The sequence below is a fragment of the Rhipicephalus sanguineus genome, chromosome 1, assembly GCF_013339695.2.
Source record: "Rhipicephalus sanguineus isolate Rsan-2018 chromosome 1, BIME_Rsan_1.4, whole genome shotgun sequence".
NCBI lineage: Eukaryota > Metazoa > Arthropoda > Arachnida > Ixodida > Ixodidae > Rhipicephalus > Rhipicephalus sanguineus.
The window spans coordinates 225,554,835-225,567,291 of record NC_051176.1 but is presented as its reverse complement, the minus strand read 5'-3'; the positions used below and the strand labels follow the sequence as shown (position 1 = coordinate 225,567,291).

The window sequence follows — 12,457 nt, the reverse complement described above, 5'->3', positions numbered from 1 at the left end:
ACGTGTGCCTTTGATGATATAAAGGGCCAGACAAAACTTGGCGAAATTTTCTCGGCGCTCCGTTAAAAGGGTGCGCGCCTTCGTAGTGTACTTTCAACAAAACAGGCCCGAGTCCTGCCGCATAACACACACCCGTGTGTGTGTGTGTGTGTGTGTGTGTGTGTGTGTGTGTGTGTGTGGCTTTTTTAAATGCGAAGCATTTCTTAGCGAACCACAGTCTATCTATCTAGCCGCCTACGTCTGGGTGCTCTCGTGATCGCCTCCTTAACTTGGTGTAGACCAAAATTTGTATGGGAGGCTAAGAGGGTTTCGCGAATATGACTGTCTGGTCATGACGTGATTAATGTGAAAATTCTGTCGCGTATGTCGACAAACCCTTTCCTCCAGACACGTGTGGCACATACCCGTATACCACAGGCCGCGGTATGCAGGTATGCGCCACAGGCGAGTGACAGTTTTTATCTACCCGGGAAAGGCGAGAACAGACATTGGTTATTTAAATGCGAGAGCGTTAAGAAAAACCGACGTCGGCAGCGTTGAGCCGACGATTGCAAAGAATAAAAATCAGGATCCCTGAAGGAATCGAACCCAAGCATTTTGCGTGGCAGTCAGGTATTCTACCCCAGAGCCACGGCAGGCCTTGAAACAGCTTAGGAAGAATACCGTATGCAGGCGTAATATCGATGTAACGTCAATTGTGGTTACAGTGCTGGCTATTTAGTTTTACAACAAATTAATAACCATTACATATGTACTCCTATGATACAGGTTTCATGCCGCGTTAACGTCAAATGTGGTTTCAGCGTTGGCAACTCTTTCATAGAAGTCTAATAAACATTACATTTGTATTCCTATAATTCAGCAAGCTATATTCAAGCGTTACTCGACCCCGGAGGAATGCGCTAACGAAAATTAGGCATGATATTCACATCATCGCATCGTAAAGTGCACTTCGTTTCGATAATACTGACATCTGCGCTCTAACGTGAGTGCTGACGTTACGTTAGACCATAAGTTACTCTTTAAAGGGGCCCTCCAACACTCTCCAACGCCCAATTTTTTACTCGTGGGTTGCGTATACTAAGTACGGACAGGTTAGTGCAGCAAGAGCGGCAGCGATAGCGGCACGCACTCCGAAGTTATTCGATCTATAAAATGCAAAATACAAGAAAAAAAATGCCTGCCCTCAATTTGATATTCGCGGGGTCACATGACCGCATTTCACTCGCCCTGTGACGTTTCAGAGAGCCCCAATGAAATGAGCTGAAAGCTCTACGTAGTGGAAGCTTGCACACCATTGTTGCTTGTCCTTTCCAACGTATTGCTGACGTCATTGCCATAGTAACAAATGTGGTGCCTGACGCCTGACTTGTAAGAACTTGAGCGGGCGCTACTCGCGGACAACTTGGCAATGAAGAGAAGGCTACAGAGGCGAACTACGCGTGTGCTAGCGCTGAAGAATATAGTCCTACAATTGCGTCCGTGTTTTCTGCGTGAGAATAAAAAGCAACAACATCACTTTATTTACTACGGGACGCTGTTTGAAAAGAGGGTCAGCGCCAAGGAAATATTTATCTTTGATTTACTTATGCAGTTCCATTTCGCGTTTTTGCGCCTGTGTAAACGTCGCACCGTTTACGTGCACCTCACAGTCAAAATGGCGTCTTCGTCTTCAGGCTTTTCCCTAGCTCACCCTCCAGCTTTTCCGACGACTCGCCGAAGGAGCTTGTGACGAATTTTACTAACAAATATTTGTCTAAGCCTGTGACGGCCGCTCGAACAATCAAACGACCGTCACGGGAGATATGGCGTTCACAAACCAAAACTAAATTCGAAACGCGCGCCGAACCGGACTACTTCGCGGAGCAGTACATGTGCAGTAGCTCCGCCCCCGCAGTCTTTTATTCATTGCCAAGAAAAGTTGTCCGCGAGTTATAGCGCTACTGCTTCGAAGCGAGGTGTAAGAGAATGCACGCACTAATGTGTATGCCATTTGTAACGGGTGGCATGCTTTAAACCAGCAGCAATTACGCGCGTCATAGTTTTTCGAAGTTGCGATGCACCCACTACGTGGGAATACGCGCAGTGTGCTTTTGTAATGGGTGGCCGGCTTTAAACCACCAACTCGTTATGCAGTTCACATGGTGTGACGCCCCATGGCAATATACGCTTGTACCCTGTTTTACTGCGATATTACATCTCTCACTGTGACACCTGTACACTGGACGCGTATGTTTGTGAAGCATTAACGTTAATTTCAGTGCAGTTCTAAGCAATAGCGTGGCTGTGTGGTAGAACACCTGCTTGCCACGCAGACGGCCTGGGCTCAATTCTCACTCGAACCTAAGATTTTTTTATTATTTATTTTATACAAGATGATACTAGCGGTTGGCTACGGCGCAACGGCGGACAAGCCTCGACCTTAAAGGGACACTAAAGGCAATTATTAAGTCGACGTTGATTGCTAACTAGCGGTCCAGAAACCTCGTAGTGCTACTTTTGTGCCAAGGAAGTGCTTATTTTGAAATAAAACCACGTTTTAGCGGTCCGCATCGCCTTAGCGCACTTCAAATCACCCGCCTGAAAGCGGTCTTTTTCACGTCACTGTTGCCGTGCCCAACGTTGCCCGCCTTTACTGCGCGGCGGCGTGCACTGGCGGCGTGCACCATCCGGCAACATCACATGCATGCAGCATTTTGTCGAACTTTCAGTTAGAGCCACTTTCACGAGCGCGCAAAACACACGCGGCAGTACGCGACACCGAAACTACAACTGAGACGCGACGGCGTGAGCGAAGCAGGTTGCCGGGCGAAGCGCAGTTCAGCGAAAACGGAACCTTTGAACCACGCGCGCCGTTCCCCATGGCAACGCCAAAGATGTTCTTTTTCCCATGAATCAAGCAGAAACGAACAAGCAGCATTTTATTGCGTCTCTTGATGCACGGAAGGTTCTTTTTTTTATTGCAGCTAGTTTGATTACGAGTGATTAATTGTAGTCGAACTCTCTCACGTCATCGGGATCATTTCCAAAATGTGCCGCTCGTGGCGCTTATCGTGTGATACATTTAGCTTAATTTCTCTGTAAGTAGGGCACTGCTGTTGCCGTTTTAGACGTTGTCATACATTGAGCTTTCACTCGGACATAAATTGTTATTTGCCTTTAGTGTCCCTTTAAAATACTAAATCATTTGATATCGGTGCTTTGACCTATGCTGAAATTATCCCCAGCTATCAGTCTACGCAACCCGCAAGTAAAAAATGGGGGGTTGAATAGTGTTGGAAGGCCCCTTTAAACGCCTGTGTAGTCGACGTTCCTGGTAAGCCCACGATGTGCACACAACTACTACACTTACAAAAACACGTCGCTCGACCTCGTAACGCTTGGCTCAAAGCCAAAAAATGCAGCGTATACAATCACTTGCCGACTGCTTTGCATTAAACCGATCCCCACAAGGCGTAGTATCTGCCGAATTTTTAGATCTAGTTTACCAACGCACAATGGAGCCGGAATGCAGAAGCACTCTCGTGTGATTAGTTTCAGCTGCACTTCAAGGAATCCATCTGGTATACTTATTTCTTACAACGCCATACCCCGCTCCTGTGTTGCATGCATGGGACGTTCACCTAGCAAATACATTTTTTTTTAATGATATTGCTCGATACCAGCATATGATACAATTTCAACGTACGCTCATTTCACCAGGTTATAGAGTGAAAGTGTGTCCGCTAAACAACCAATCGCCGATGTAATAGCCGATAGGCTTCACTAAAGCGCCGTGACGCCTTCAGTTCATGAACAGGGCTGGATTCACTTGCAGTATAATACAACTATTTCATAAGCTCAAAAAGAGAGGCAATTAGGTAGTGCTGTTTTCTAGATTGCACTTTCCTTGTATACTTCTTGCCGAAAGAATGCTTGTTCATCATCATGCACTCGTGAGTCTAGATTGAGATGTAACGAACACTTAAGAATTCAGGAATTATTCTCCTGGTCGGCTATGACAGATTATTTTTTGTTGCTTTCTTAGACGCAAAAGATGCCGCAATATTTTGTACTGGCAAGTCATATGAACGTCTGGGTGCGGCAGCCGATTGAAACAATTGCTAATTATCTATTACCCTGAGGAACCAACGAGACAGCTGGCATTGCAACGCCCCTACAGATAAGTCACGTGTGACATAGCCGTTAAATTAAGTGCTATTATTTCCCATTGAAATTAAGACAACGCGAGCGCATTAGAGCGATTCGAAACCGCGAGATTCTATACTCGTCTCGAAGCCGTCTTTGACGTTTGTTCTGTGAGGCTAACTGGGTGTACTTACAAATAAAAAATTGTGAAAGAAGTAATTTCAAACGTTTGTAAATGTCAGCGTTAGCTTTCTTTTGTGATGTTTAGGCAGGGTGTCGGAACGGAACGAAAACCGAAAACGAAAAACGAAAAAAAAACGATATTTTTGACCGGAACGAAAACATAACCGAAACTTTATATATTATTTCGTTCCAGAGTGAAACCGAAATTTTTTCAATCGTTTTTCGGTTCACGTGAAAACTTCGCGATCCGGAACAACTGAGCTCGTGCAATGTGAGCATATCTCAGGGTACAGTATTAGCGCGTACCTCAGGCAGGAATTCCAAAGCAAAGATATGTTGAAATTGTGCGAAAAACGAAAACAGTGGCAACCAGAGATGTCTATATTAACGCAAGTGGACTTTTGCACACCTGTAACGCAGGCCAAAGTGGAGAGGGCATTGTCGGCGCTGAAGTTTGTTACAGCGAAAGCTATTATGCGATCCCAACAGCCGATTTTTGCGCCATAGTTGTCCGCCGCCGCCGGTGTCCGTGACTGTTATCGCGTGCAATAAGAAAAAAATGAATGAGAAACAAATTTCTAGAGTCGGACGGGATTTTAACCCGCGCCCTCTGCGTGACAGTAGGTTCTTTCACCACAATGCCACGCTGGTGCTTGTAACTGCTTCGCAAAGATACTCTATACAGGCGTCATGTCGGACAAGGAATCGTGTTAAACATGTAATATAGCGTGGCAGAAGAGTAAAATAACAACCAGTCATCACACAATGCTAATAGCGCATAGTGTGTGGTTTAATGCTTCCCCAGTGTTGCAGAGTTAACACTCCAGAAGTGAAATGACTTCGAAACCATTCCACATTTTCACGACCCCGGAATGGAATGGGGACAACGCTTGGAGGAATGGAATGGGAATGGAATTAAGCGCCTTTTACACGCAATGGAATGGGAATGGAATTACGTCTTTTACGAAAATAGAGCACGTTTTCGTCCCCCCCCCCCCCTACTTCTGTTTTTCAAACTTCAAACATTAGTAAGTCAGCCTCGAATTTAACAATAAAGCAGTATTTTTAAAATGGCTTGGCTGATTACAAGCACGGTACATTTATAAGCAACGCGCCTACTAAAAACAGAGGCATAAGTTAGTGTACAAACAAATGCATTATCCCAGCAGATAGTGAAGGGAGAAACAAACTATACCCCTGCGCGTTGGTTCGCATCGATACCCCCACACGAAAGTGGCGAATACTCTATGCACAGCCTGATCTTTATCTCACGAGCAGTTTAGTACCTGACACACGTAACTAACCTTTGGGACAAGAAAGACACTGCATACCTGCGCACAGACGAACACAGAAAGTTCTCCTCACCCCATCCATGTTTGCGAGGCGCGCTTGACAACCATCAGTGCTGACGAGCAGTGTGGCCCAGTGAAGTTGTCCTAGCGGTGCACTGTTCCAACTAATACCAGCAGATCTAGAGGGTTTTGTTCCCCATTAGCCAAATCTTAGTTTTCTCCATATTCACGACCGCTCCAGACGCGTGGCAAAACTGCTTAGTCTTCTTGAATACTACTTTTTTTCAGCATAAAAATACGCCATGTCGTCATTTTAGCATTACCACATTTAAGCTTAAACATTATTAAAATATCACTATTCGTTAAAAGATGCTGACCATGCAAATACTATAGGTAGTGGAAGAACTGCCCCTATGGGAATTAGTACAGTGGTTGTACTGCACGAGATGTCACCAAGCTACTATCCCTCGACCTTGGTAACGTGTTTTGCGTACTTTTGCAGTTCTTAATGCATCTGATGGCATCACCTTTATGGGGCGTTCATTCTTAACTCGATAAAACTATCAAGGTGCCCTTCCTACTTTGAGGAATTACAGGAATGGAATTGAACTGCCTGGCCATTCCCGGAGTGGGAATGGGATAAGTTTATTTATTCTGAGGAATTGAAAGGACTGGAATAGCGGCAAGTCCTAATTCCCCGGAATGGAACAGGAATGGTATAGAGGCTCCCATTCCACAACACTGCAAAGTGCTCAGCCATAATTCCTCACCGTCATCAGCCGCAGCACAAAGTGCACATGCCTTACAGATGTGTAGCGGGTACCACGATTATCTGAAAAATGACGAAAAATTGCATAGTGGGAACTTCGCTACTTGAGAAAAATTACGATGATTTATGGCATAGTGGGTACCTTGCATGTGTACTTGTATTAGTTGCCCCAAGAGAATCTACAACGGGTTCTACAAAGTCCGCTCTTCCAGCTTTCGCTGTGACTGTTGTTGTGCCTCAGCACAAAGGCCACAATGTCGCCGACTTTCCGACAAAGAGGAATCCTGGAAAACGGCGTCTTGGCCCAGCCGGCCCCGACAGCTGATACCAGTCGTCACGCTTTCACGCTGCCCAACGACTGAGAACAGCATTCCTGAGGGCGATGGAGGGAGCAGACATGCCGGCGCATCCCAATTCGGAGAACACGGAGGGGAGTCGACACCTACGGAGGGAAGTCGACACCTGCGTGCTGCTCATGCCGGCGCATCCCCGTTCGGAGAAAAGTCGACACCTGCGCGCCGCTCATGCCGGCGCATCCCAGTTCGGAGAACATGGGGGGAAGTCAACACCTGCGACTGGCGGACGGTCAACAGGACAATGGATGGCTAGACGATTTAAGGCCGTACCGGTCCGTCGATCGGAGAGGAACGAGGTCGAACCGAGTCGAACCAGCCGACGTGGTCGGGCTGGCAGTCATGTTGACTGAGAGCGAAAATATGTAAATAGTCTGTACATAAAATCTTTTCCTTCTTCACCTTGCCCTTACTGACTACTCCGAGCACGATGCACACCCGTGTTCGCACCGGCCACGCAACCCGAGTCGCAACAGCGGTTCCAGAGGTGGGATGCAACGACGCGTATTCCCAGCAGCGAGCCTTAGGGACGAGATCGGAACATAACGGTGGCGGTAGCGATGGGCCACGCTACCTCAGTCATAACAGTGGTGGCAGCGGTGGGATGCCACGACCCCGTATTCTACGCTGCGCACCGGATGGGCCCTACCTCAGTCATAACACTGTGCTGCGTGTTCCGCGCAGGCCTGGCGATACTTTTATCAGAACATCGGTCTCGGACATCAGAGAGTACACTCAGTGACGTGCTGCTTCTGAGATCGTGCTCACTCCCTTGACACAAAGCACTGAGCCCACTAAAAAAAAAATCGTATTTGTCTTTTGAGAAAATAAATAAGCACTATGACTTTGAAATTAATACTGTTTTGCGAATGTTGGTAGGAATTCGTGGTAGAGTTGCTTCCGCTCCTCTGAAGAACGTGTTTTACCCTGTCCCACTTTCCAAAGAGGAGGGCAAGTAACTACATCACAAATCCAATCTTTTTTTATGATTACTTTAACTTCAAATTTTTGCGTAAAAAACCGTTACGAACCATTACGGAACATTTTTTTGTTTCGTTCAGGAACAGAAACGAAACGGAACTTTTTGCGGTGAACGAAACTAAAACCGAAACGAAAAACATTTCGTTCCGACACCCTGTGTTTTGCATATCATTACGCGCAACTTGGTAGTCAAAAAACGTTATGGGTGCATCAAAAACAAAGAGGGGTGGGGGAGGGGGACACACGACGCGGCTAGCCACTGTCAACAACAAGGGTATGCATATCTTGCAGCAGTCACTGCGCCCCCATTTGAAACTCCGTAGCAACCCAAACTATCCCTAGCACCCTGGATGCAACTTGGTTGCAATAACTGCGTATCAAGCGACCGCGCTCGACGCACAGAGGTGTCGGTTGCGAATGGGGCGCTAGCGCTTTAAATGTAAGGTTACATGCCGTTTGTATCGCATGCAGTGGCACATCCATTCTGCAGGACTTGTCAACAAGGGGCCCTTACTAATACACGCAGTGTCGAAGTTTTCGTCTGTTCAGACAAACACACAGTGCCGCTTAGACACTAACCCAAATTGTCGACTAGGCCAGGCAACAGCTAGCAGTAAACGTTACCTATACCGCCACATATCCGTTGACCAATGTCTGCTCGGCAAGACAACAGCCAGCACATTTCTAGTGGCCCAAGATATATCAGACAACTTGGGTCACCGGGCATGTGTCATTGTTTTATTATTCGAGATAGTCGAACCATCCAAAATGACCTAAGCAGCCAAAGAAAGTTATTGCTTCAAAAGCGGCGAGTGTAGCCATTACGAGCCTGTAAAACAGTAGTGCAGTGGTATTCGTCAATGGTTCCGATTGCAGGAACTGTCATTAGAGGGACATCGTAAATTCAGCAGTAAAATGCCGAGTACAATATTTAGTAAAAGCCACAAACTATTAGGCGAAGAAAGAGACAAAACAGCGCCGTCAGCGTTGCTTCGTCCAGCCTTTGTCAACAACACACGCGGAACGTGCACCCATCACCAGATGGTGCTTGTGCGCTGCTTGTCGGCTTGTTATATGGCCGGGAATGCATTTAACGTGAGATTTTAATTGTAAGGACTGAGTGTACTGTTGTCATCAAACAAAGCAGGCAATTTGCAATTAAAATCTTACAACCAAAACAGGAATCCCACGCACCAAAACCGCCCCATACACAACGAAAATTAATTTGACCAACATATATAGAAGCCCTCTCACACGCAGGTAATAATAATAATATCTGTGGTTTAACGTCCCAAAACCACAATATGATTATGAGAGACGCTGTAGTGGAGGGCTCCGGAAATTTCGAAAAACCAGAGGTTCTTTCACGTGCACCTAAATCTAAGTACACGGGCCTCAAACATTTTCGCCTCCATCGACAATGCAGCCGCCGCGGCTGGGATTCGATCTCGCGATCTTCGGGTCAGCAGTCGAGCGCCATAACCACTAGACCACCGTGGCGGGGCTCTCACACGCAGGTCAAGGTTCTCCGTTTCTGAGGGTGCTGTATAATCTCAAGAAGTTGTTAAAATAAGAGGAACGTTTTACACGGACAGTCACCGAACCGCACGAATGAATGCTTGCTTTCGTTAGTGCATATCTGGCGGTCCCGTTCATTTGTGACGCTCAAATTTAAGCGACATAAGACCGTGTCTTAAGTTTAAGGGCTTCGACCGCAGTCGCGATCCTCAAGTGACTGGTGTGGTCGTAAATAAAATCAGGCGGACACCCGAAGAAAGCGATCACAGGTACCTCATCATACTGGTGAGCATCGTGAAGAAGACCGGTGAGCCAACGCGGCGGCTTGCCTCGATGTCTGTCAGTCGGTCCCCACGGTTCGGCGCTCGAGCCTCTCAGGAGGGACGCCGGCGACGGCCCACGCCCGTGTTTGCTGTTTGCTTTCCCTCGGACGGTGGCAATAGTTCAGAAGAAGCTGGCCCAGCGAGAAAGCTCGCGCGGGTGCCAACGCGCGTCGTCACGCGAACGATAAATGCTGCGGAACACTTTTGTGCGATAAGAGAGGCAAACCCCTTCTGTGGCGTCCCTTGAGATCGCAGCCCTTGGACTATCTGAAACCACTCGGGCGCGGAATGATGCGTCGTATGTCAGCGACACGGCCGATCTGGCGTGTTTTGGCACGCGCCCCTCGTCGCTGGCGAGAAACCTGTGCGCCGCAGCCGCCTGACCGGCTGGTGGTCACAGACCGCGCGTCTTCGGCCCTGACGCCCCGGGGAACTCGGGTAACGCCAACCCAGACGCGAGTGGTGGGCGTGCAATCCATCTCGCTTTCCTACAGGCTTGCGGGTTTGTTTTTTGTTTTGTTTTGTTTTTCGTGCTTCGCAGGCAGTGCTTGCATAAGAACGAATGACAGACGTTTCAGAAAAAGACTCAGTGTCCCCAGAAACGCAGTCGCCTGACCCGATGAGCGGAAATAACGAGCGGAATATTTCATTACATATACTGGGTGCTTCCCGTAACTATAGGACCAAAGATTTGGAAAAAAAAGTGGTTAACCGCAACTGAACGAAACCGATGATATATAAGGTTTGGCGTCACGTGACCATCGTTAGAGATATTCTTATATTGCGTTTGATTAGTTCATTAACTAAGATCAACTATATGCAAAATTTTTAATAACTTTAGGGCCAAGTGCATGTCGTAACGTTGGGGTATTCCAAAACGACCGATCTAATTTTTTGTGGCAGCGTACTACATGCTACGTGGCGATTCTTTCCGGCGTGTGAAGAAAGCCCGCGAAATATGAAATAAAGCCACGTGACTGCGCTCGTGCGCTACCGTATTGCAGCGCTCTCAACCGTACATCGAGCGAAAGACGCGTGCGCGCGGACCGGGGTGAAATGAGTGGCTGCGGCTCTAGGCATCGACTTCAAGGGGTCATGAAGCACCCCTTGGGCTTGTTGAAAAAACACATCCTGCGGAAAGCTGACACGGCTACGAACTGCTCTGCCGAATATTACAGTCGTGCGCGCCGCGCAAAGGCCACAAGCGGAGCGCGAAGTTGCCGTTTCCTCGGGCACCCTCTTTTCAAACAGAGGCTGGTTCTCACTCTCGTCGGTGGGCACGTTGACTTCGCGGATCTGCCTGATTACGTCGCAAGAGGCATAGCATGCTTATTGGACAATAGCCGACATAAATCAAGAGCGGTGTTTGGATCAGATGCGCTTGTTCCCGTTGACACTGTGTACAATAGTTGTTGTAGTTAAATGAACAGGCTGAAATATGGAAAAACTTCGTTGCGAGTTTTCAAAGAGATGACCCACTTCCGGTAGAGGCCAACTGTCGTCTGCTGAACTCAGCGCGCCCGCCCACCTTCGAGCGTAACCTAAATTTGGCCACACTGCCTTTTCGGTATCGCATTCTCTTGTGCCTCCCTTGTTTCGATTAGTTTTGAATACCATAACTGGCCTCAAATCTTACAAGACTTGTGTGTGGCGTTGAGTTCTAACGCCACGGATCTCGTGCTGACTTGATCAGTGCGTGCACAGATCGAGTTGCAAGCAAGTTCATAATTAACAGGCTGAGAGCGGTCCCTCGTGAACCATGAGGGTTGGATTATAGGTGAGGGTTTTAACACTATTATTCTTTTGACAGAGAATGCGCACGATCATTTAACCTTTGGATAATACACTTCACGTCAAAGATATCCCGAAGATGGATTCAGCGGTAAGGTCGAAATAATACAACCTGAATTCCACTGTCAACTCACTGAGAGTACTTTTGCTTCCAGTCGTCTTCAAAGAACAACCATCGGCCTGTGTTTAAGCTACATAATTTGTGGGGCGTAATGCAGGCCGAAGTGAACACCTTCGGCTCCAAATTCTGCGGTTCGTCGTGTCGTGCCGTTATAAAAATGATAAACGTGTGCCCTCTTGAGTGCTTCTCCATATATCGACAATGCTTCGCTCGCCCGAAATTCGTGGATACCAGCGTGACAAAGGTATCTTCAGTTGGCCGAACGTATCTGCATTCCATGGGCGTATGCTGTGGGGCAATTTTAGAAATTTCTGCCGCAAGCTGCACGCGTCCAGTGGCAGCAGCGTGTTCCGAGCTGTTCTGAGACCGCCTGTGTTTGCATTTTAGGGGTCGTGTGCATACGTGTCTTGATACCGGTGGTGGGCATTTTCAGTATCTCTCGTATAGTGATCGTTGCACTGCCGCAAATATTAAAGCTTGAAATTTTAGAGCCACCATTTCCACTGCCTTATACATTGCAGAAGCCCTGTACAAATATTACATCATTACGTTTTTCTTTTTCTTTCTTCAGTAAAGAATTCACAGCAAGTATTACGCCTTTATTCTTTGTAGCTCTTTTACGTTGTAACTATCTATATCACTGGCTTGTTGATCAGCACTCACAATTCAGCAAATTTTATTTTATCCCTTGAGGTAGTCACTTTGATCTCTTTTTTATTCTTTATTAGATCTTTTGGGGTTTGGGAGAGCTTCCCTACTTATTTTGTTGCCGCTTTATTTCTAACTTTAACTTCGGCTTCAAAGGTAAGTCTAGTTACGGTTTCGTTCATTCATTTGATGTCTTCATCTACTTGCTCTAAAGCATCGTATTTGTTTTGAAAGGCAATTCTAAATTCATCGATTTTTACCCCGACGGCATCTAGGTTGGCCCGGATTTTTTTTTTTTTTTTTACGAATAATGTTGCTCTTGTTCTCTCCAGGCTGAGAGCGATCATCGC

The 12,457-nt window shown here is 47.0% G+C and overlaps 1 protein-coding gene across 1 annotated transcript in view; it reads right to left on the bottom strand.

Moving 5' to 3' along the window:
* The window catches only part of LOC119373411 ((Lyso)-N-acylphosphatidylethanolamine lipase), a 64,458-nt gene extending 54,598 nt beyond the window's left edge, over nt 1-9,860 (bottom strand). Inside the window, exon 1 of the mRNA XM_037643448.2 lies at nt 9,498-9,860. Within this exon, the coding sequence (XP_037499376.1) occupies nt 9,498-9,517 (20 nt within the window). The 5' untranslated portion in view covers nt 9,518-9,860. The remainder of the gene's footprint in view (nt 1-9,497) is intronic.
* Nucleotides 9,861-12,457: the final 2,597 nt, after the last annotated feature.